This window comes from Cynocephalus volans, chromosome 16, assembly GCF_027409185.1.
Source record: "Cynocephalus volans isolate mCynVol1 chromosome 16, mCynVol1.pri, whole genome shotgun sequence".
NCBI classification, from domain to species: domain Eukaryota; kingdom Metazoa; phylum Chordata; class Mammalia; order Dermoptera; family Cynocephalidae; genus Cynocephalus; species Cynocephalus volans.
In genome coordinates this window covers 6,672,821-6,698,447 of record NC_084475.1, presented here as the reverse complement: position 1 = coordinate 6,698,447, position 25,627 = coordinate 6,672,821, and the positions used below count along the sequence as shown (strand labels likewise).

The window sequence follows — 25,627 nt, the reverse complement described above, 5'->3', positions numbered from 1 at the left end:
TTAAGCTTTCGATTAGGCCATTTTTCATTATTCATTGCCTCATGCAGCTGTCATTTTAAAACAATTGCCTGTAATTATTTTCCAAAAACATCCTCTGGTGAGAAACTTTTAGAACCAGGTAGCTCTCAAGCAGATCAAATAAGCAAACTTTTCAAGTGAGATCTTCCAGGGAACCACCAGACAGGTCAAATAATGACAATTGATTGGGAATGAGGTTTTGAAGGAGCACCAGCTCCATTCTGTTCCCTCTGGTACTGGGGATATGGGCTAATTTTCAGGTTACCACTGATCTGGACAGTGAGGAATGGTCTAAGGCAAGTTAAAATGATACAAATCCTACTGTTCTTACAGAAATTCAGCTATTTTTCTGGAATATTTATTTATATGCTCCTTGGCTGCTACAAGCCTTAGTTAAATTTCTAGAGTTCTGAAAAAGTTGATTCTGACTATTTTTGCCATTTTTTATTGTTGTTGCCTTTATGGAGAGATGAAGTTTCAGATGTCCTTACTCCACCATTTTCACCGACGTCACCTATAGCATGGTTTGAAATCTCTTGTCTCAATGACCATGGATTAATTAAATATTTAATCATGGAAAATGATTAGGGGAAAGGAGTAAAAAGAGAAACTGTAATTCTCATAGTGGCTTTCCCTGATAAGTACATGAAATTTCAAAAGTTTTTTCTATATTTAGTCTTCTCAAAATAAAGGTTAAAGTTACAGCTATTTTAAACCCCTTTTCTTTATACAGGTTAAACACAGGCTTTGGAGTCAGAACAGAGTTCAAATTCCAGCTTTGATTCTTATTAGCTTGGCCACCTAGTACATATTGTATAACCTCTCTGTTCCTCAATCTCCCCATTTATAAAATGGGGTAATAATAATATGTACCATATAAAGTTATTCTGAGGATTAAATGTGAAATGCTGATCACAGATGCCTGGCAGCTGAATAGATATTAGCTGTAATAATTATTATTTTTATAATGTTCTGCAAATGTACACTAATGATTCTTTTGTTTGTTTGTTTGTTTGTTTGTTTTTATTGAATCAAAATCAATTATACATTTTTGGGGTTGAACATTGAGATATGTTGATTAAATCAATATTACTAGCATATATACTGTTACAAATCGTAATTATTCTTTATGCCCCTTGTCCAACCTCTCGCCTTCCCCCATGCCCTCCCCCTCCCCCCTCTAATTGCCCTAGATTTCTTCCTCCTTCTGAAAGAATAATGGTTACTCTATCAACTTGTTGCCTAGATGATCTGTCCAATGCTGAGAGATGTGATCAGGTCCCCCAATATTATCATAGAGCAGATGCTACTTCTGTCACTCTGAAATGGGTTTTGTGGAAAGAGAAATCTTCTTTTCTTTGTCTCTGCTTGTGACTCTTCTTGTGTGGATGCACTCCAGTGGTTGGCAGACCATCTGCGTGGTGGCCGTGGTGTCTAGCCACTTTTGCAGCAGCCATGGTTATTGTGGTGGCTATGGTGGGTCACACACGTGGGGGTGCTGTTTTTGGTATGCTCCTCAGCACTGGCGGTATGCCTGGTTGTGGGGTGTGTTTGGTCCCCTTCTCCATGCCTCTGGTCCCTGGGCAGGCCCCAAGGCACTGGCACCATGTGCCTGGTTGTGGGAGAGGGGTCCAGTCCCCTTCTCCGTGTCCCGGGTCCCTGGGTGGGCCCCGAGGTACTGGCACAGTGTGCCTGGTTCTGGGAGGAGGGTCCGGTCCCCTTATCCATGCCTCAGGTACCCAGGTGGGCCCCGAGGTGCTGGCGTTTTGTGCCTGATATGGGAGGAGGGTCCAGTCCCCTTCTGCATGCCTCTGGGTTGGGCAGGCCCCGATGTGCTGTCATGGTGTCCCTGGTTTTAGGAGAGAGGTCCAGTCCCCTTCTCCTTGCCTCAGGTCCCTGGGTGGGCCCCAAGGTACTGGTGTGGTGTGCCTTGTTGTGGGAGGAGGGTCTGGTTCCTGGCTCCATGCCTCAGGTCAATGGATGGAACCCAAGGTGCTGGCTTGGTGTGCCTGGTTGTGGGAGGGTGGTCTGGTCCCCTTCTCCATGCTCTGGGTCCCTGGGCGGGGTCCAAAGTGCTGGCGTTGTGTGCCTGGTTGTGGGAGAGAGGTCCAGACCCCTTCTCCATCCATCGGGTGCCCGGGCAGGCCTCAAGTTGCTGGTGTGGTGTGCCTGGTTGTGGGAGAGAGATCCGGTCCCCTTATCCTTGCCTTGGGTCCCTGGGCAGGCCCCAAGGTGCTGGTGTGGCATGCCTGGTTATGGGAGGGGGTTTCAGTCCCCTTCTCCATGCTTCAGGTCCCCAGGCTGGCCCTGAGGCATGAGTGCAGTTTCCTTGGAAGTGGGAGTGGGGTCCAGTCCCCAGATCCAAGCCTCCAGTTCCCAAGCAGGCCCCAAGGTGCTGGTGATGTGCCTGGGCCGGAACTAATTTTTTGTGCTTTGCTTCTAACGGGGGGAACTTCCTGTGAGAACCAGTACTTGAGCTGTGTGGTTGTTTAAATTGCTACTTTGCTGCTGTTTCCCTAGGGAAGGCTTTTTGTGCAGCTCAGGGTTTAATGGTTGACCTTATAGGTACTTCCGGCTCTCCAGAGACCCAGTGGATCTGTGTTCTATAGAATCTCTGATCTGGGCCTGAGTTTTTTCATCAAACTGCACCCCATGCAATTCTGTATTCCTGACCAGTCTCCTCTGAGTTGTCCTGTGCTGATTGGGGGGCAGATCAGCTGTCCCTGCTGTGTCCCAGTGTTCCCCTGCTGGGCACATCTCCCTCACTGACCGTGCTGCAAACACTTCCCATGGGACTGGCCCTGTGCTGGTCCCTTGTGATCACTCACCAGTCTCTGAGTGGCTCCCTTTTTCTGGTTGTTCTGGCTCCTCACTCCTGCGTGGGTCCACGGGAACCCTATTAGTGGTCTTGTTGTCCTGGGGGCTGCCAAGGCCCTCTTCTCTCTTGCTGCCTCCAAGTAACTCCATCTGAAGGGCACAGCTGCAGCTTCTGCTGGCTCCTGCTCCATGCACTCAGCAGCTCCAGCCTTAAAGCAGCCGCAGCCAGAAATGCTCAGAGCAGCTTTTTCTTTCTCTCATCATGGTTTCTCCTGCCTTCATGTACTCCATAGCTCTCCCCTCCTCTTACCCTGAGCTCCAGCAGCCCCGGCTTGGCTGATGTTACATTTTATAGTTGTAAATTTGGTTGATTTGTGGGAGAGAGTGACGCTGTGGACTGTCTATTCTGCCATCTTGATTGGATCTCCACACTAATGATTCTTGAATAGAGTTAAGCTAAAGGCAGATTTTCTTTTCTTTTTTCCTGTTTCTTTTCTTTTCTTGTAGTTTTTCTTTGTTTTTTTTTTTTTTGTATGTTTGTTTGTTTGGGGGGTTTTTTGCCATAAAGTATTGAAAAGAAAATCTATTCCAGCATTTTGGAATACAAATTTGGGTCAAAAAACAAATTTATTCCTTTTATTGATTTATAAACAAAATGTTATTTATCAGTCAACAAATATTTATTAAATACCTAGTAAATTTCAGGCACTCTGCCAGGCACAGGGATGACAATCACAGTAAGATGTGTCCCCTGCCCTCAAGCAGCTGACATTCCAGGAGACTGACAAGTATACATGTGATTACATGCAATGTAACAAAGGCTGTGATGTGATACAAGAGCACAAGGGCTGGTGTGTGTGACGGGAGTATGGTTTTGACCAGTTCCTTCTCTTAGATGTGAACCTTTTTCTTTGGCTCCAAAGCCAAGGAATTGGTCCCATTTTTTTCTCCTGGCTTTTTTGAACACCACATTCTCCAAATTTTCCTTGTGGCTTTTATGTTTTGTTTTGTTTTGCAGCTGGCTGGCAGGTACATCCAAACCCTTGACCTTGATGTTACAAGGTGGTGCTCCAAACAACTGAACAACCAGCCAACCTGGTCCAATTTTTTTCTTGACAGGATGCATTAATCATGACTTCTTTTTGAAATTTCTAAAGGTGAAAGACAAGCACATTGAATTATGGAGGACACTATAAATACTGTTTCCTGAAGAGTGAGGTCTTTCTACTGGTGAAGTCACTTCTAGGATTTTTGACCTAAAAAGTTTTTTGACATACTTTTTCCTTGCTATCCATTTTTTTCTTTTCTTTTTATCTTCTCTACTTTATCTTTTAGTTTCCAAAGGAAGAGTACTTTACAGATTTTAAGTGTGATTTATATGCAAAGACAGAAAATGATGATTTTTTTAACCAAAAGTTCCTTATTACAAAAATGAATATAAACTTTTCATGTGGTTTCATGCATTTTGAAAATGCAAATAATTTTAATTTCATTGCATTTTTCAGAATTCTCAATCATAATCCTCTGACTACTGTTGAAGATTCACATCTTTTTAAATTGCCAGCATTAAAATATCTGTAAGTATCACAGTAATGTCATGAGTTACGAGATGACTTCTGCTTTTCTTTTTTCCTTTCTTCAGAGATTAAATATTTTCACTTCAGCTAAAAAGTCATAATTTTAATTTTAACTGGATTATTGGGGGGAAAAGTTATTGGCAAAGGAAAGGACTAAGAGAGGATGTGTAATGGGCAAGACCGCCAGCAGTGGAAGAGAGCAGTGTTGAAGAAAACACATAGACATGGAACATGTAGACTCAGGTAGGAATATCATTTATCCCAGAAAGCAAAGAGGAAGAGCTGTATTTTATTTAAAAAAGAAAAAAAAAGTGTAATCAAGACAGGTGAATGTAAATCAAAATGATAAGATAATGTTTAAAAAAAAAAAAGTAGAGATTCTCTATTCAATCCCAAGGCCATTACTTTAATGATGCAAATAAACTTAAATTTATTCAATAAGAGCTCTCTAGAATTATCTTCGATGGCCAATAAACTCTTAAGGTTGTTTATAGAGAAGCCAAATTTGAAGTACTCATATGTCCTTGAAATGTGTTTTTAAGTACAGAACTTTTGTATTGGGGTTCCTATGGTGAATGTTTGGGCTTTCTCCTTCAGAGACATGGGAGCAACACAAGTGTCTCTTACAACAATTGAGAACATCATCCTGATGTCTCTTGAATTGGAAAAACTGTAAGTTACTTTTTTCTTAGATTTATTTTCACTTAGTTTTGGGGTTATTTTATTGTTTTCTGAAGTCAGGTTTATTGAGGTATAATTTTCACATAATAAAATTCACTCCTTTTAAGAGTACACTTTGATCCATTTTGACAAATGTACGTTATGTAACCCCCACCACATTCCCAATATGGAACATTTCTCTCCCTTCAAAAATGCCCCTCATGTCTCTCTGCAGTCAATCCTCTCCTCCCACTACCAGCCCCTGGCAACGACCAGTCTGATTTCTGTCCCTATAGGTTTGCTTTTTCCAGAATGTCTTGTAAATGAAACCATGTAGTTTGTGGCCTTTTGCTTCTTTCACGTACATAATCCTTTTAAGATTATGTTATCACCCATGCTGTTGCGTCTATCTGTAGTTCATTCCTTTTTTCTGTTGGGCAGCATTCCAGTGGTGTGGATATACCAGTTTGTGTATCCATTCATCACTTTATGCACATTTGGGTTGTTTCCAACTTTTGGCAATTATGAATAAAGCTGCTAAAAATACTGACATGCAGGTCTTTGTGTGAATATATATTTTCAGTTCTTTGGGGTAAATGCCTAGGGGTGGGATTGCTGCATCACATGCTAAGTGCATATTTAACTTCTTAAGAAACTGCTGGACTGTTTCTTACAGTGGCTGTACCATTTTGCATTCCCTCCAGCAGTGTATGAGAGTTGCAGTTGCTCCACATCTTCACCTGATCCTTCTATTCCAGGGTTTTAAATAAATGTTAGCCTTTCTCCTAGTAGGTGTGGAGTCATTGCGGTTTTAATTTGCATTTCTTTAACAGCTGATGATATTGAGTGTCTATTCATGTGCAAATATCATCTTTACTGAAGTGTCTGTTCAAATCTGTTCCCATATTTTGATTGGATATTTATCTTCTTATTGAGTGTTAAGAGTGCTTTATTATATACTCTGGATACAAGTCCTTTTTCTCAGATATGTGTTTAGTAAATACCTTCTCTCAGGTTGTGGCTTATCTTCTCATTCTATTTAAAGTATCTTTGAAGAGCTGAAGTTTTTAATGTTTTAATTTTGATGAACTCTAATTTAGCAATTTTTTCTTGAATGGTTTGTGCTTTTTTGTGTCTGACCTAAGAAATCTTTGTTTAAGAACCCTTTGCCTAATCCAAACTCACAAAGACCTTCTCCTATGTTTTCTTCTAGAAATTGTGTAGTTACATTTAGGTCTATGATCCATTTTGAGTTAATTTTTATGTATGGTGTGAAGTATGTCATTTTTTGCAGTCTTTTATTTCCGTAGGGCCCTATTGTGACAGTTTGTTACACAACTCATCGCAGCTTACATTTTGCCATCCTCCCTCCAGTATGGCAAACTAAATAGAAACGTGCTGTTGTGCTAAGGCTAGTTGAGGGGATTACACAAGATCAGTATGGAAAAAGGCCCTTCATTTGCACTCTGCTGCAGTCATTTTTATCAAGTTCCCTCCTTGACTATCTTCACAATGTTGTCAGCAGATCCATCAGTTACTGCTCTAGCCTCATCATCCTCAACCTCCTGCAGCGTCTGACACAGTCGATCCCTCCCATGTTGGCTAGATGACCTTCTCACTGCATAGTCAAAGTTGTCATCCACCAGCCTTTTCACTTTCTTATCCACAGTAGTGGGGTTCTATCTGCTTTTCTCTTGACCATTACTGGATAAGAAAAAAGTGCTATTGTTCTCTGTAGCCATTTGCTATCAATGCCACAAAGAGATTAAAGCAACTGCCACCGTGGAGTTCATTATTGAAAGTCCTCGGGAGTTTAGACATTTATATACAAGGTAAGTAAGCCAGCTCATTTGAGTCTGGACTCCTGTGTAATGATATTTAATGTGTATTGAAAAATAATTATTCTCAAGTAAGGATAATCTACACCTCAGGTCATTTGCAGTCTCAAAAATTGGTCAGCATGCTTTAAAACCATTATTTAAGTTTGTCATCACTTGTATTATTCCTAGCTCATACTTTTTAATGAATAACAAAACTACAATATTTCCTATGAACTGTTCTTGCTAAAAATGTTTCCTTGTTATATTCAGGTTGATCATACAAAACCAAATGAGGAGAGTAAAACAATCGGCTTGAAGGCTTAAAAAGTCAATGCCATGAAAGATTTTTAAAAGATGGGGAAGAGTTGTAAATTAAAGGAGACTAAAGAATCATGAAAACTAAATACAATGCCTGGTGTTTGATTGGATTCTGGCTTAATAAAAAAAAAAAGCTATGACATGACTGCGACAATTTGGGAAAATTTGTATATGGACTATAAAAGAGACAGAGATATTCATATTAGATTTCACTGTGTGATAATAGTATTGGGGTATGTAGGAGAATGCCTTGGTTGTTATGGGATGCACACTGAAGTGTTTAGCAGTGACAGGTCATAATGTCTGCAACTTACTCTCAAATGGTTTGCCCAGAAAATGTATAAACATACCCACACTGAAAGACAGCTGTGGTGAAGTGTCACCAATTGTTGAATCCAGGTGAAAGGTATACAAATGTTCATTATACCATTCTTTCAAGTTTTCTATAGATTTGAAATTTTCCAAAATAAAAAGTTGGGACAGGAAAGGAGCAGCAAAAACTTTGTGTCAGAGTTGAGGTTGCCGTAGATGTAAAATGCTGGATTACTCTTCTGGGTCCATTCTTTCTATATGAACATCAGAAGCTTCCACCAGACTCAAAGGAATATTAGTCACATGTAATTAACATTCTAGGGGTTTGAAAAATGTGTCAGGCCAACTTATTGGATGCAGTTTTAATCTAAAACTCTTTACATTGTACTGCCAACTCAGCCTTCATGGACCCGAGAAGCACACTTCTGTTTTGACAGTCATAATGTGGTCCTAATAAAGACATCGTTTTGGAGGACTCAGAGAAGGCACCCAAGGTGGGAGAGCATGATTACTTTTCAGGTAGCCTCTGCAAGTTACTAACTAATTAACACTTATTGAGTACTTACCATGTGCCAGGCACTTTTCAGGTATTGATACATTTTTTCCTAAAAACTCATTAGAGGTAGGCGCTATTATAACAGAGAGGCTGAGCAACAGAGATTAAGCAGTTTGCCCAAGGTCACATTATTAGCAGAGCTGAGATTCAAACTGTATTCCTAATCACCATGCTATACTGCTTAAAATTAACCTGGAGGACTTACTTCAGTCACAGAGACAGTTTTTATCTCCCTGAAACTGCACCCAGTAAACCATGATAATAAGCTAATCAATAGTTTGGGTATCTTTTTTGCTCAAATTTTTCTTTTGAAAAAATTTAAACCTACCAGAAAGATGAAAGAGTAAGTATAATGGACACCCTTGTATCCTTCATGTGGATTCTATTGCTAACATACTCTTTTCTCTCTCTCAATCTCTCTCTCTGTCTCTCTCTCTCTCTCTCTCTCTCTGGATGGACCGCATAGTAGCCTTTAGTGTAGAGCTCAATATTCACAGCTGTTAAGGAAAGATCTTTCTGAGTACCCAATGCCCCTTGACACATGAGGTTGTCCAGCCTGTCATGGGAACAGGCACTCTTCCTAAGCCTGTGTATAATTCAATTATTCTTCTAATACTTTTGTTGTTGCTGCTTTTTCTTTTTATGGCTGGCCAGTACAGTGATCTGAACCCTTGACCTTGGTGTTATCAGCACCATGCCTGTCTAATGCTTTCAGGTGGTTCTTTTCCTGACCTTAAGTAGTTTCCTCATACACATGCACTGATCAGTACTTTGCTGAACACTCGAGAGATCCCTCTGAATACCTCTTGAGTTCCTTCTTTGTGCACTTTTCTCGCTGGTGACTCTACTTTGTGAATTCTAGTCACCTCAGTTTTCCTGGATTCTCAGCTCCATCTCCTTAATCAAGGAATCCACAAGTCTCTGCCTGTGTTTCCCCCACCCTTGCATCACAGCCTGGAAACTGTCTCAAGGCAGTAAGCTGGGCAGTCACAGGGCTTACTTCATTTATTTCCCATCCATTGGAGATCACTGTCTGTCATTGCCTGATGTCCAGTGTCTTGAGAACTGTTGTTTTGTATATTTTGTCTAGTTTTTCAGTTCTTTCAGGTGGGAGGTTCAATTGGTCCCTGTTACTCCATCTTGGTCAGAAATGAGTAATGTTCTTTAAGTCTGTTTTGTTTGATCCAGGATCCAATCAAAGATCAGGTATTGCATGTTATGTCTTTGTTTCCTTTAGTCTAAATCATTTCCCTACTTCTTTTTGGTCTTTTATGACAGTGTCACTTTTGAAGAGTCTGAGACAGTTGTCTTATAAATTGTCCCACAACCTGGATTTGTCTGTTTCCTCCTGATTAGATTCAGGTTAAATATTTTTGGTAAGAATACTATAGGCAATGTATCCTTCCTACCTCATGACTTTAAGTGGCCTATAATGCTGTTTGATCACTTGATTAAGGTGGTATCTTACAGATCTCTCCATTGTAAAGTTATTTTTCCCCCTCGGGAATTAATAGTTTGTGGGGTGTTAAGATTCTACTGGTGAATGCCTTTTCACCCAACTGTGAATCAATGATAGTCTGAATCAATTTATTATATTGGTGGTTGCAAAATGGCACTTTTCTAATTCTATCATTCCTTTTACATTTATTAGCTGGCACTATTTTGTTAAAGAAGAACTCCCCACCCTTTTATCTTTGATTATCATTATGAACTAATGTATCCTGCACATTATATTGTACCTTATTATCATCGTTATGCTTTTGAATGCTCAAATTGCCCAGATTTGGCATATGTGCTTTCTGTTACTGTTTAACCACATAATGCAGGTTTAAACTAAGCTGTTTTTTTTTATGTCCAGAGTAATTTCTGTTACCTACCACAGCCAAGAATTGAGAAAGGGACTCTAGAATAGGGGCTTATTCAGACTCTTCTTAGAAGTCTGCCTTCTTCCTGTGTACTCTCATCCCAAAGTGATACTTCTGGGATGGGAGGAGATACTTCTGAATTAAACTTTAGATCAGTGTCACCTAATTCTAATCCCTATCACTTTTATTCTCAGTGTTCTATGCCCACTGTCATACTTACCTTCCTACTGGGCACCTCTTGTCTTCCTTCCTATTTACAATATTCAACAGCAGCAATTGGCCATCTGGTCCCTACCCAACTGTCCAGGCCACACACCTCATGAACTTCTTTTTGCACAGCCCTGTGATAGCCTTTGCCTGCCTCTTCTACCTACTCAAGTAACCCCTTTACCATTAACCTAATTCTCTGTGTTTCCATTTATAGGATCTTACCTAGCCATATGGCCTGCTGCCTCTGCCAATTTAAAAATAATATTGAGGTTGTCTGCAAGACAGTGAAGCTGCATTGTGACAGTACATGTCTGACAAACACCACACATTGTCGTGAGTCTGAATTACCTGATGATACATTTTTTATTCTTATTTGTTTTTTAATTTTTAATTGGTGCTGATAAATTTTTACACTAATGATATAATTGCTTTATTTTATTCATTAGTTAATAATCCCAAAATTTCTGTACTACTCCCTTACTGAAAGTCAGGTTTTCAGCTAATATTACATAATTTAATAATGTAACTGTTCCATGTGCAAAAAGAACTGTTTCTCTGCTGTAGAAAGTAATGGAAGGGGAAGGAAATAATATTAATGGCCATACACTGTGTGCTGTGCTCTCTGTTTGGTGCTTAGTCACTGAACAATAACTTACTCATATGGTGTAACACAGTTTGTAAACTGGTTTTACATGTATCAGGTCTCAAGTGCCCTCTGCTTTATGGGACAGGTGTAGATCTGGTTTTCTTTTGTTTGTTTTTGCAATTTTATAAGAAAGCCCAAGTGGCGCTATTGTATTTGGAGCCTTAGAGTTTCTGGTTCCATAAGTAGAAATTGCTAAGTGGCTCTTCTAATGGAATGTAAGGTTCTTCCCTTCTTAGACTGTCTAACTCTGAACTTGCTCTGGATCTCAAGCATTTCTGTCCACAGAACAGTCAGGTGCTTTTGAAGTGTTTTTCTGTTATCAGCACTAACTATATGACTTCCCAAATGTGACTGCTTTTATGTCCAGATAGCTTGAATACAGGTCTCAACCAGTGATCTGGGGCAAATAATAAATAACATATTGCTATGTATATAAAGACAGTGTTTTTTGTTTTTCAGAACGGTTTTTTCACCAATTAAATTATTTCCTTCTTCCCTACAAGTTGGCAGAACAAGCATATTTAATCTCCTTTTACAGATGAGGAAAAGCAAGATCAGAGGTGTTAAGTGCTGTACCCTAGTCTTCAGTCCCATGTTCCTCCTCTCTTATGATCCTTCCCTCCTCTTCTCACCCTCACCACCACCAAAAATATTTTTAATTCTGGAAAGAAACCCAGCACCACAATAGTACACTTGAATTCATGCAGTTGGAAGCTTTGAGTGGTTCCCCAAGTAAAGCTGGAAATACTAGAAATGAAAAGAAAGTGAAGTACTAGGCTTCTGACAAAGTTGCTTTTTTTCTTCTGCATTTTAGGACCTCTAGTAATATTTATCCAGAAACTGCTTTTATTCCACACATTTATTGAACATTCCACATAGGCATACAAGCTGGCAAATTAGAAATCTAACTTATACCCCAGATGCCTGCACAAATTTAAAGAAAGAACCAGAATAGACATATTGTTTTGTCCTGTGTAGAGCCTTCTGTTATAGGGGCTATGCTATATGGGAGCAGGGACCAAGTGAAGGAACTGGGTGGGTAGGTGGAGAAGGATGTGCAGATGAGGGCCTGTTAGTAGGAGGAATGGGGTTTCTACTTTAGCATCTCTGCCCTTTTTCCCCTCAGAGGATTGTCTTTCATCATGGTCACCTATGATGGTAATGAGACCAAAAGCACACTAAAGAGGTGGAGAGAGGAAGACTTGCACTTGCTCTGCACATGAGGCAGGACAGTATGGGGCACCTGAATGTGAGGAGGCATGGAAGATCTGCAGAGAGGCCAGCTGACTGGGGGAATATTTGCCTTCCAGCCTTTGGCATGAGTACTGGGCAATTGGCCATTGGGGACCAATGGAATAATCTAAATGGAATGTTTTGAGTAGGTGGCCACTTTTTGAAATGATGCCTTTTTCTCCTTTTGTTGTTGCTATTTCATAGATTTAAGTGTTGGTTTATTTTCCTTCTCTCTAAATGGCACTCATATGTTTGCTGACTCCTAATTTATTTGACTGGGATGTATAGCTGTGGCCTGACAGAAAGCTGTTCCATGAGCCTTCCTTATCAAAAGCAGTCTCTTTTCTTTTGACAGTTGAAGAGGCATCCCTAAAGAATCCAGAAGGAAAATTCATGAAGGTATTAAGAGCTCGGAAGCAGAACACAAGCACTGAGCTGACGATTGAGCCAGAGAAGGCATCCTCAGATAAAACTGGCATGAACTGGGCAAATATGAATGAGCAGCTAGACCTAAATGATAAAAGCGAAATTACACATGCACTAAATTACTTATTGTCTTATCTATCCAAGGGAAACCTAGAAGATATACAACCAACATTATTACCATTCATCGAACTGCTTTTTTCAAATGTACAGGATGAAGATATACCCCTGGCTTATTTGAAAAAAAATACAAATAGCCCCTCTCTTATACCTGAATCCAACAATTCACCCTACACAAATAAATTGAGGAAGCTTTATTTTCTTGAAAATTTGATAGATACAGAAATTGAAGAAAAAATTGATGAGGTTAAGAAGAAAGAAAAAACTGCCATGCATATGCAGTCTAGTCTTTTAGGACCCAAAGTTAAACACCAAATGTTTCTAAAGAAATTAGAAACTGCCCAACCACAGGAGAACAGCCTCGCAAAGCTTGAGAGTATCGGGAAAAGGCTGCAGAGAGTGTACAGAGTCCTCAAGGGGCGAAGAGACGTAAAGAACAGGCACTTCAAGGAAATGAGGGATCAGAGCATCAAGAAGGATCAGAGAATCATTGAGGGATCAGAGCATCGAGTGAGGGATCAGAGCATCATTGAGGGATTAGATCATCAGTTGAGGGATCAGAGCATGACTGAGAGTGTAGGGGAAGGGCTGCAGAGAGGGTACAGGGTCTTCAAGGGGCGAAGAGGCATAAAGAACAGGCACTTCAAAGCACTGAGGGATCCGAGCATCAAGAAGGATCAGAGAATCATTGAGGGATCAGAGCATCAAGAGGGATCAGAGCACCACAAGAATTCTGCTGCAGATTCTCCTGTGACTGCATTAAAGTCAGTGCCAACTGCTAAACAATCCAGTGAAACACAATGGAAATACCGCAGCCCGGAGACTGACTTACCCCTCAAGCACAAAGACTTCAGTCACCCATCGCTTTCATCCCCAGGCGATCAATTTGAATTTCAGCTAAACCAGCACCTACAATCCCTCATGTCCAACAATGACATGAGAAGGCTCATTTCTCATGTTATCCGGACTTTGAAAATGGACTGCTCTGAGCCCTACGTACAAATGGCTTGTGCCAAGCTCATCTCCAGAACAGGCTTCCTGATGAAGCTTCTCAGTGAGCAGCAGGAATCAAAGGCATCCAAGGCAGAATGGGATCCGGACCAATGGAAAACTGAGAACTACATCAATGAGAGCCCAGAAGCCCAGGGTGAACAGAAAGACCAGGAGTCACATGAGGTGAGGACAACTACTGAAACATGAGACCCCAAATTTTCCATCATTTAGGATATGCCATTAAAGTGCCCGAGCAGGAAGACCAAAGGCTCCTAGTCCATATCTTGTCTTGCTCATGTAACTTTGGCCAAGACAGTGATCTCCCACTTTGCTCAGAGAATAAAGCAGACCTAACACACAAGATAAATTCTAGAAGAAAATGCTTAATAGTAAGATTATGTAACACATTAGATTTAGTATGTTCTTTAAGAGCCTGTAAGCTACTCATCTGGAAGAATGGGTTTTATGTTTTTTTGTTTGGGTTTTTTTTTTTTTTTTTGGCAACTGGTGTCTACCGGGGTCCAAATCCTTGACCTTGCTTTTAACAACACCATGCTCTAACCAACTGAGCTAACCAGCCAGCCCAAGAATGGGGTTTTGAATAGTTAGCTTTCCTCCCTTCACCATGGTGTTATAAGCACCATGCCCTCCCAAGTGAGCTACCCAGCCACCCCAGCTTTCATCCTATCTCTTTGTTTTATAAAAATGATTTTTGTTCTTTTTTTAGCTCACTAAATATGTTCCAGGATATGGCCATGACAACAAACTCATCTTGGCAATATCTGTGACTGTCGTAGTGATGATTTTGATTATAATTTTCTGTCTCATTGAGGTAAGAACAACAATTGATTCAGGTTTCTAGAATACATCCTGTCTTTACAATAGAATCCAAACCCACAAAGTGAAAATCAAAGCCATTTTCCCACCTACTACTGTATGACATTCCTCTTCAGTCACTGAGACTGAGGTGTGCTTTGTTCTCTTATTGCAAAACATATTCCAGGGATTCTTACAGGAACCCCACTCACAGGAGATCTCTGTTGAATTAAAACCAAAATAACAAGCCACTAGACTATTTTGAGAAGTTTAAGGCCAGAGTTGATACGATAGTGAAATTTTGCCAACTTAAAAGTATGTCAGCAATTTTATGTACACACCAACCACCCTCATTCTGCCACTGAGTTCTTTCCCTGTTACTAAAATGACAAGAGATGTATAACCTTAGCCCTCATGGAGCTGTCATCACCCTGGGGAGAAAGGAAGGGGCCAACAGATAGCAGTGTTGTCCTGGAGGTTCATTAGATTGACACAGCATCCTTCCTCTCCAGTGTGTAAGGCATTGTCTAAATAGGCTCAGGTAAAGCCCGGCAGCCAAATCCTGCATTAGGCTACTCTAAGGCATGTCGCATTCACAGCAGCCTTCCTGGAGCTTGCCTCTGTTTACCTTTTGTTCAGTTACAAAATAGCTTATTTTCCCAGCAGGCAGGTCCTGGCATATGAAAAGAGTGATTTAAGAAACTGACAATCTTGACTCTACCAGCCCAACCTCATTTACCTCATTTACCTTTTCTGCCATCATGGCAGCCTCCATTCCAGCCAAAGCAGCCCCCACCACACCCGTCACACCAGGCCCATTCCTACTTGTGTCTGTGCCTTTGCCCATCTAAAATTCCCGCATGTCACTCTGCCTGTGGAAGTCCTGTGAGTCTGTCGAAAGCCACCTCAAGTTCCTCTTTCTTCATGAAGCCATCCCTGAATACTCCAGCCCTCCTGGGCCTAGTCCCTCCATGAGATCTGTCACCATTTCTTGGAGTCCATAGTGAGGCATTCCCCCTCCCCTGAGAACTTAAAAATGTGGTAAACCATTTTTTAAAAGATGGCTATCCAAGGTTCACACATAATGAGCAGAGCAGAGATGTAAGGTCCCTGGTCTACAGACGTGAGCAGAACCGCACTGGACATATTAACGTATCTAAAGAAAAACATGTCCATCTACAGAGGGCTGGTCAGTAGTGAGAGCACAGACAAGGCGAGGAAGAGCCCAGCAAGGGCAGTGCCCACCTGACATTGTGCATGAGTTGAGGTGGCACCTCAGGCGGCAGACGTGGGGTCGGCCCAGCAAGGCTGTGCCTGGGGGGTTGGGTGAGTCTGGCCACCTCAGCCCTTTCCATTAAACACTGGAGTCAGCCGGTTCCTTTTCTGATTCTTTTCTCACATTAGCCTTTAGGTTGTGCTTCAGTGGGCCGCGGAGGCCCCTCTCTCCAGAGGAGTGATTCACTGATTGCGTGGACACAGGTGTTCTGTCTGTGGAATAAGATATATTTCTCATTGTCAAATTGTAATCTAGCATTCTGATTTTCAGTCAGTCCTGTGATATCGATAAGGTGAGACTGCTCTGAGCGGAAGGAGGGAGTTCTCTCTTGGTGAGGACAGAGTCTGATTTCTGAGCCTAGGAGGCAGGGACCAGCTGGGGTCTGTTGGCAGAGGCCTGTGGGAAGATGATCATTGGCCATTAGCCCAGTCAGCACCTTCTGCATCTCCTGGTGGCATGTGGCCTTTTTGTTCTTGAAATTTCTATCAACTCTTATATTGCTTTTAGTTTCTGTATACAATGTAACCTCATATCTGTGTTTATTTACACATTGTCATTATTTCCTTTCCTCACTTAGATGGTAAGCTATGTGCAGACAGGGAGCATGCAGTGTTTCACCTGTGGTAGACAATGGAGGTGTGCAAAGGAAGAGAGAGACGAGGCACTATGTCAATTCCACAGTGAGGAATAGTGTAACCTAGTGTTTCTTTGAAGTAGTAAGCAGAGTCCCGCAATAGGCAGACCTGTGTGTTCCTAAGACTTTTGAAATGTCATCTTTTAATATTCTAATCAGTGGGAGAAAATGAATAGATGCTAACAGAACACCTAACTATTTAAGGAGCAAGTAACGGCAGACCCCTATTCTCACCTTAAACATATTTTAGCAAATGTAAAAAAAAGAAAATCTTTCAATCCATCTGGAATTTGTTTAATTTCTTGGTTTCTTAGTGTGATTTTAGGTAGCTAATCTAACTTAATTTTCCCTTCATGAATATTCAGTTGCTTTAAGGCAGTTTTTATTGTACGGTCCAGTCTTTCTTCAGTGATCTAAAATACCATCTTTACCTCGACTCTGTTCTCTTCTGTTGATCCAGTTGTCTTTTCCTGTGCCAGTACCAGGATCACACTACATAATTCCAGTTGCTTTATAACATATTTTGAGGTATATATTTGATAGGGCAAGCTCGTGCTGTTTGGTCTTCTTTTTCATGTGTTTCATAGCTATTCTTGGCCATTTTCACTACCAAATGTCAGGTGGTCAAATTTTATAAAAATCTGTCTTGGGATTTGAATAGGATTACATTGAATTTGTAGATTAATTTGAGAATTGACATCTTTACAACATTCTAGGACCATGGTATCTCATGCCACTTATTTATATCTTCTTAACATCATTGAGAAGAGTTTTAGTGTTTTCATCACACAGATCTTACACATCTTTTTTTAAGTTTATTACTAGGTATTTTGCACTTTTATTGCTGTTGTAAATGGGATCATTCTTCCATTTCCTAATTAATTATTGGGGGTACATAGGAAAGCTATTGAGGTCTGTGTACTGATCACTTGATTTTGTACCTAGCCACCTTACTGAATTCTATTACTTCCAATAAATATTTAGTTGTTTCTCTTGGACTTTTTAGATTTTCCATCATTTCATATGCAAATAATGATAGTTTTATCTCTTCCTTTACAATCCTCATACCCCATTTACTTTCTTTATTTCATTTATTAGGACCTCAAATCAACAGTGATGAATAGTAGCTGTCATAATAGGTGTCCTACTCTTGTTCTTGACTTTAAAACCATGCTGTTGTTTAGGTTTCGGGGAGATAATTTTATCAAGTTACAGATGTTTCCTTTTTTTTCCCTATGTTTAAGAGTTTTTGCTAGAAATTATCCATTGAAGGTTTAAAGAGTCAGTAAGTGCCAGCTGCATGCAAGACCCCAAGCTAGGTACTGTAGAAGAATGAAAGAACTGTTTAACAGGATAGAGTTCCTGTTCCCCAAAAAGTTATCTCACCAGGTAGATAAGACTTCAAATAAATAAAAGGAATGAAAAAAGATTTGGAGATAGTGGTCACTGTGATAGATAATCATGATCCTGTTTTTTTCCAAAACAGATTTATTCTCATAGGGAAGTACCAGAAGGATCCCCAAGGTAAGTATTAATCTGGCAATTTTTAAACTAGAATTTTAGAACTAGAGAACTTAACATTTATCTATTTCAATTCCCTCATTTTGCAGTGAGAAAACTGCCAGAGGCAGGAAGAATACTTCCTTAACTCAGGGCTCTGCGTGACCCCAGCAACATTAGTTCCCCCAGGCAGAGCTGAGTTAGCAGTGACTAGCAAGGATGCACCTGCTGTCCTGCCAAGAAAGGGTAGGGGGAGAGGCTTTGGTGTTGCCTGTTCCTTCTGCTGGGGAGTGGGCACCAGGCCAGGCCAGAGGCCTTCTTGGAGGCTCTGGAGAGGGGATAGGGAAGGCCACATGATACCATGGTAATTCAAGGCTCATAGGAGGTAGAATACATGAGTCCTTCCTCTAAAGTGGCAGGAAAACCTACCTTCTTATCCTACTGGATTTGGGGCCCCACTCTCTATTCGTTTTATCCAAACCTCACAGTGTTTAACTAGGAGAGACCACAGACAGTAGTTTGTTTCTTTCTTTTATTATAAGGAAACAGAGAAGTTAAAAGGGAAAATATCTTGCCCCACGGTCACGCTGCAGTGATTGTCAGAAGAGGCTGATTCTTTTCCTAGCAGGGGATTTCTCCATTGATTTTATGGTGCTTGGGCTGAGAGATACATTTTACATCACAAATCAGTACACACATATATAGACACAGGTAGTTTCTGAAACAACACACTCTGATTTTTTCATATTCTGTTTGTACTCAGAAAGAATATCTTGTGTTTTACTGCTAGTCGTGTCCTTTAAACTGGTTCCACCACCCACTCACTCATCAGTGACAGCCTGCAGTATTAAAATCAATGGGGTAGATAACCTGGCTAGTTGAATCCAGGCATTTGCCTGATGTGATTCAAATTCTAGGATAAAGCTTCTAGGAAAACAGAGGCACTTCATCCACACACACACACACCCCAGCAGATGATGCCTATGAGACAGTCTGAAAGGGACTGATGTAAAATGCTTCTGGAGACAGCAGACACTTCTGCCCAGTGTGGCTGTGCACTTTGTTCACTGCACGAGAGCACTTGGTCAAGAGAGTATATGGGGCTGAAAGTCCTGCCTGTACTCCATGCTGCATACACAGTTCTCCCCAGAGACATTGTGAGGACCTTTTGACAGACACAGAGAGCTTCTGGAAGCCCAGCATGCATGAAATTTTTTTGAAGGTCCCTGGTCTGAGGTGATTTACTCATTGTGATTATGGACTGATGTGCACATTTAGTACTAATAAGACCAGAGATGTACATTGTAAGAGACATGGAAAATGGCGCTACTAATTGTCTTGTGCATGTGTTTTCTCCCAAGGGGCTGTTTTGGATTTCTGCAGCATAGGAAATACTCAGAGAAAAATCACTCTCAGGTAAATTTGAGAAGGATTCACTCCTGTGCCCAGAGATAGCAGGGGAAATGCAGAATTAATATTTCCCCTTTTCTTTTCTAGAAAAGCCTTTTCCTGTTAAGGAAGCCTCTTTGGCTTAGGGATATGTATAAACCGCTGAGTGCTACCCGCCAGAAAAACATGGCCAAAAAGCTACACGACAAGACATCTTCTAATGAAGATGAGAGGTACAAGAACAGAGTAAATGATTGGGAACAATTTAAAATTTGTATCTACAATGAGGAGATAATGAAAAGTTTTATTTTTATTTTATTTTTTTGGTGGCTGGTCAGTTAAGGGTATCTGAACCCAGGACCTCGGTGATGTGAGGCTGTGCTCTGAGCAGTTGAGTTAACTGGCCAGCCTGTTAGTTGCTGTTTTCAAGAGTAAAAGCCTTGACATTGTTCTTCTTATCCTAGGGCACTCCGTGAATCAGCCCGAACAGAGGACTCCGTGTACATAGATATGCCTGATGGGGGAGAGGAAAGCGAGGTGTCCGAGGGGAACACAGAGTGACCCTGTCCTGCCTCAGGCCACCTGCAAATCTTATTTTCTCACCTTTCAGCACTGCATGTAGAATAATTTTTTTAATTGAAATTTATTAAAATTCATAAGTAATTCTAGCCATATGGTAAGAAATTAAAATGTAAATACTTAAATATTTATATATAAAGAACAAGGGCCATGGGCAAGCAAAGCGGGACTGAAGGTGGGATCACTCGTGGGAGCCAGTGGTCCCACAAGAGGCAATGCAAGTAAAGATGAACACAGTTTCTCTTCCTCATTTCCCAATACAGTCACTTTCTTGGAAACTTAAAAAATATGTCATCCTCAAGGGGTGTAGATTTTTAAATCAAATACCAGTTGCTTTGGTGCTCTCTCCCCTGGTTTATCAAGAACTAGTCACTTACAACAAACTTGACCTCCTGCCCACAGGGGATCATCCACCTTCTGGCCCCCATCTTTGGTCTTTGGTCTTTGAGGTTGTCAGAGTATTTGGATCACTGAGCCTACCTGTGCTGAGGGGCGACATCCTTTCTTTTGTCCCAAGCCCTCAGACTCATGCATGAATGTGTGTCCTGCCTTGGTAAGGAGTTCTCCACCCCTACAAGCTGGTGGAAAATTCACACAGGTTTTCGGTTTCTCCTTTTAAAAATCCCAACCGTTGTATAGCTAGCAGGGAGGTGCTGGAGGGATGGGATAAAGAAGAGTGTGTGAGAGCAGTGATTTCCCAAGATGGCCCTCTGTGGGCCTTTATTTAAGAAAACATAAGGGTAGGGTGACATCTCCGGTCACATGCAGAGCCCTCCCCTCTCCTGACCCCCTGTGGATCATGTGTGTGCTGTCCGGCTCCCTCCAGCTCAGCCAGCACCACACCCCTGTCTCACCCCATGCAGACCCATGGCTGCATGATTCCAAGTGACAACACAAGTACAATTCGCAGAAGATGAAAGGCTTCGCCCACTCCATCTTCAAATAAAAAGTCATTAATAAATCACATTTAGTAAGTCAGTGAAAGTTAAACATATTAGTGAAAGAAAATCTGAATGAACTAGAATCCACCTATCTGAACACAAATCAGTGTTGGCAGTTCAGTAACATGGATGAGGAATGGTGCCAGCCACAGGAGAATGGCGTGGAGCCCACGAGGAGCAGCGACACACACTGGAGACAGCCCATCAGCTCCTCATCTGGTTGATCAGCTTGCTGATGCTGGGCAAGACACCTGTTCTCTTGACACCTGCCCAAACTACACCCCAAAGTGTCATACTGAGAATGAAAAATGTAGTATTTCTTCAAGTGGTGACTTCAGTGAGCCAGGAAATATTTACTGAGTTTAAAGCACAGGACTAAATAGTAATAATAATAGGGAGCAGCAGTAGTAGCAGCAGCTGAAACAATAAACCAATTTGATGCACTGGCCAAACTGTGACCAAATCACAGCCTCAGGGCAGCGGGCTGAAGGGCTGAATGGAAATCCTTGTCTTCAGGTAATCTATCTTAAATTTGCAATTTTTAAAAATAAATTCTCATTTATCACCAATAAGGTGATCTGGAAAGGGCAGGATCTCCTCATGAGATATGAGGTGCTCAGTTTCCCTGGGGTTGGGTTTCAGGCCACTCCCCTGGGTCTCAAACCACTCCCCTAAGACTCAAGCCCCTCCTCTGAGATCTGAGCTACTGTTGCTTGTTGCACCTATTTTCAGCACAAACACATGGAGACTGAGACTGCAGGAGGCAGATTTAGGTAATTCCAGGGACTGAGCATGCTCGGTAGAATGACCTTCCACTGCAGGTGCTAGAGAGCACCTAGCATATTTTAAGTGTATTTGGTGGAATTTGATCAATGAGCATGTTCGGAAGAGACCAACTGAGCATGTGCAAGTCTATGTTACATAACCTGTTACATAACTGGAAACCACCCCCTTAGGTGAATATTCATTGGATAGTGTGAATATGTATAGATAGCCAATCTACAAAAGTTAAATCCAGGAAGAAGGCGGGGCTGCTGCTCACTCTCTCTGGAGCCAGCCCATGCTTTGGCTGTGAGGTGTGTATTTCATGCTTTTTTGGTTAAACCTGCCTGGATTTTTTTTTTTAATTTTTCTATTTTTTAAAAGATGACTGGTAAGGGGATCTTAACCCTTCAATTGGTGTTGTCAGCACCACACTCACCCAGTGAGCTAACCAGCCATCCCTATACTGGATCTGAACCCGTGGCCTTGGTGTTATCAGCACCACACTCTCCCGACTGAGCCATGGGCTGGCCCTAAACCTGCCTTTAGCCGGCTGCTGCTCGTGCAAGCGTGCACTTTGTCTGTGAAGTATGTATTCATTACTTTTGTATCAAACTTGCTGCAGCTGCCACTCACCCTCTGGAGCCAGCCCACACTTTCCCTGTGAAATGTGTATTTCTTATTCTTTACGTTAAAGCTGTTTTCACTTTCTACTCAAACTCTGCTCTTGAATTCTTTTCTGTGGCAGAGTCAAGAACCTGGGGAGGACAAGGTGGATTGAGGTCAGCTATCCGACCTCCCCAAACCCTCTCCTCTGCTATCACTCGGAGTCTGCTTCTGCTATAACTTTTTCTCAGCCTGAGGCCTGTCTTTCCAAACATTGTCCATTCATTTCAAACTGAGAAAAACAATGAAATGGCTGTCCTCTGCAGTCCTTCCCAACCCATGACCCTTGCCCACCTACCAGGATGGCAGCCCACGGGTCCAGTCCATTCTCCACCACTGAGAGCATTTCCACTCATGCAGCAGCTCCTGAGGCAAATCACACACCTGCAGGGACAGATGGCGGCCAGATGAGCCAGCTTCCAACTCAGTCCCCAGCCAGACTCCCCTCCCAGTGTTGCGGTGAGCAGGACTGAAGCCATGATGGGACCTAAAGCAGCAAGGGCTATGGGCATATTTTAAAAGGACACAGTTTTCTTCTTGGCATGCATTTCTCTGAGTTCCCTCTTTTCCCATGGTTATCTGTTATTTTTCTTGGACAGGAAGTAGGATTTATTAGCGGGCATGAGTAAGGAGGAGGTGGCACAGTGGAAGCCCTCAGGAGATCAGGGCCCGCCTCTTGTCCAGGGGGACATGGTTGGGGATGCAGTTAATCCCACAACCATCTGGGATCAGCCGCTTCTCAATGACCATGTCTTCAGATTCATCCACATGAAACTTGGTAAAGCCCCACTTCTTTGAGAGGTGGACCTTCTGGCAGCCAGGGAACTTGAACTTATTAGCTGTGTATAGGGCCTCAATCACATGCTCCTTGTTCTGCAACATGGTGTGGATGGCCGATGACTTGGCCAATGTGAACCCTGGCCACTGTGTCCTGGGGCTTTCTAAAAGTACTCCACATACCTGTCGGGATCCAAGACTGGGGACAGCACTAGGTCAGACACATGAATGTCCATTGGAAAGGGCTGTTTCCAAGGTCTCTTAGGGCAACCCATACAAGCAGCAGGCTGTGTACCCTACCAAGGCTGCTGTTTGCAGCTACTACATGCTGGGCCCCCACGAAGAAAGGAGCACAGTTGGCTTAACTGGCTGCAGAAGGTATTTGATATTGTGAACCTTGGTTATGGGGCAAGGTGACATTATTTACATAAATGTAAAGTTGTTTTCCAGCCAGCCTGAAGCTGCAGACTTGCCAGGAGGCATGTACTATCCAGACCCTGAGATAATGGCAAAGATGGGAACAGAAGCCAGAGAGAGTCTTGGTGAGACCTTGCACCTGGCTCCTTGCACGGAGCCACCACAGCTCATGTCCCCCACCCTCCCGCTTTTCATTTTCCATGTATCATTCCCTCAGCACCCTCTTTAAAAACACTTTGGTAAATCTGAGTCTTTGAGATGACTTTAGTCTACACATTCTTCTTCAGGTTTACTGGAGAGATGGGTTAGCCTCACATCTCTCCTCAGCTCACTGGTATTCCTGAACAAAAGCTGACTTCCAAATTCACCAACATTTGACTTTTGAAGGTCTACTTTTGAAAGGGGACAGGCAGCCGGACCTGGGCCTGGTGACAGGTAGATCCAGAGTGGGTGGTGAGGGTGGTTTACTCACCAAAAGCAGCACAGAAAGCCAGGGCACTGTGGGATTGGGAGGGCATGGGGTGCAAATGAAAGGCTGATTCAAATACAGAGCTGAGGGTGTGATGGGGACACTGTAGCTGAAGGTGCCAAGAATCTGCAGGGACCAGGAAGCAGGAGCTCACAATTTACATTCAGGGCCTGGGCCCTGCAACAGACCCTCTGCCCCTCCACACAACTGCTGTCCCAGTCCCCCATCTACCAGCTCAGCAGTGAAAAGTACAACTGGAACAGCTTTGAAAGGGGAGGACTCTCCTGCCACACTTGTCCTTCAGGCTGTGAGGATCTGGCCTGAGCATCACGGACACACATCTACACAGGACCACCGAGGGTTCTAATTGCAATTTGCCATTAACAAATGTTAAATAAAAATTATAGGAGGCCGCTGTTTTGGACTAAGTTCCTTCACTAGGCTCCAACAGTCAAGACTAAAATTCAAAATGGAGTCACCCCTGCTAAATTCCATGTCAGTTAGGTTGTGTTCTACATCCTGAGAAATCAGGAGAAAGAGGTAACAGGCAATTTCCTGAACAGGACAGTTTAAATCTGCAATAGGTGTGATACTGAAGCTCATTTTGCTTTAATCCTGACACAAAAGAGACAGCCAGAAGTATCCTGATGTAAACTAGTCAGTCATTTTTCTATTGTTCTGTCTTCCTCTCCCCACCTTACAAGAAAAGTAACTTTGAAACGACTGAGCTGCTTTCTTGTTTCTGCTGTCTTCAGCCCTCTTCTGTCGATAACATCAGCCCATTTTGCTCAGCTCACTGGGACACATTTCATTTTAGGGAATGAAGTGCTGCTGCAATAGAGATCTTTAACTAAATCTGTTGTCATTGTGTCCTTTGACACCAGCTAGGCATGCTAGGACTCAGTACCAGACCTCTTGGATGGAGGGTAAGAATGTGTAAAAGGCCTAGCACAGGGCCTGACACACACCAGGGACAAACGGTATCTGTAACTCCCCATTGCCACTGCCTAAATGAGTGTGCAAGAGTAGAAGTGAGTAGTTGTTAAATCCCTCAGGGCAGCTGGCTTCCTCAAGGGGCTGTGTGGGGTGTGAGCCTGAGGGGGCTGCTGGTTGGCCTGGCCCCACCCCAGCAACTTGGGCAGACCTGGGCTGGGCAGCCACATTTACATTTAAACAAATATACAGCTCCTGCTGGCCATCAGGGGACCAAAACCAAACAAAAAATGGTCATGGCTGTCTCTGCTCTCAAATAATTATGGCCCGAAGAAGTTAGCACAACCAAGGAATATCCTCAATGGAGAGAAAAGCCCTCACCAGTGAACATCCACAATCCTAAAATTCACATTTGTCTCCTTCCTTCCTGTTCCCTCCACCCACCTTTGTTATTTTACCTATTTTATCTTAGAGACATTTGGACAGTTAAGATTTAGTCCCTCCTTTTTTTTGGCCAACTGGTCAGTACAGGTTCCCTCCTTTTATGACTCTGTGCCAGGCACTTGCAGGAAATACCAAGAAAAATGATTGCTCCAAACAACTTATAGGTGCTAGGATGGGGGTGGGCACAGAATATTATGGGAGCCCAGTATAGGGGTCCCTAACCCAGCTGGGGGATGTGGGGCTGCAGGCTGGGGATGTGTAAGGAAAGCTTCCAGGAGGAGCTGGTGGATGACCCCAGAGCTGAGTCTTAAGGGATAGCGATCTCTCCCCTCAGGGCCATTAGCAGTGGCTGGAGATCACACGATTTCCCCGGTGTGTGTGACTGCCAGGACAGCCACCTGGTTGGAGGGCAGCTGCTCTTCCTGCCCATTTTCCTCAGGGAGTTTTCCCAGTACT

The 25,627-nt window shown here is 42.4% G+C and overlaps 1 protein-coding gene and 1 non-coding gene across 2 annotated transcripts in view; one reads left to right on the top strand and one right to left on the bottom strand.

Annotated features, from left to right (window-relative positions):
• The window catches only part of LOC134364432 (leucine-rich repeat-containing protein 37A2-like), a 57,945-nt gene extending 38,168 nt beyond the window's left edge, over positions 1-19,777 (top strand). Inside the window, exons 7-16 of the mRNA XM_063080357.1 lie at positions 4,341-4,412; positions 5,010-5,084; positions 10,368-10,486; positions 12,388-12,662; positions 12,930-13,751; positions 14,296-14,400; positions 17,781-17,818; positions 19,156-19,210; positions 19,292-19,416; positions 19,648-19,777. Of these exons, the coding sequence (XP_062936427.1) occupies positions 4,341-4,412; positions 5,010-5,084; positions 10,368-10,486; positions 12,388-12,662; positions 12,930-13,751; positions 14,296-14,400; positions 17,781-17,818; positions 19,156-19,210; positions 19,292-19,416; positions 19,648-19,744 (1,783 nt within the window). The 3' untranslated portion in view covers positions 19,745-19,777. The remainder of the gene's footprint in view (positions 1-4,340; positions 4,413-5,009; positions 5,085-10,367; positions 10,487-12,387; positions 12,663-12,929; positions 13,752-14,295; positions 14,401-17,780; positions 17,819-19,155; positions 19,211-19,291; positions 19,417-19,647) is intronic.
• Positions 19,778-23,151: 3,374 nt separating this feature from the next.
• LOC134365314 (small nucleolar RNA SNORA70) lies at positions 23,152-23,283 on the bottom strand. The gene has a single exon (XR_010022019.1). It is a non-coding gene; the product is annotated as a small nucleolar RNA SNORA70 (small nucleolar RNA).
• Between the last annotated feature and the right edge of the window lie 2,344 nt (positions 23,284-25,627).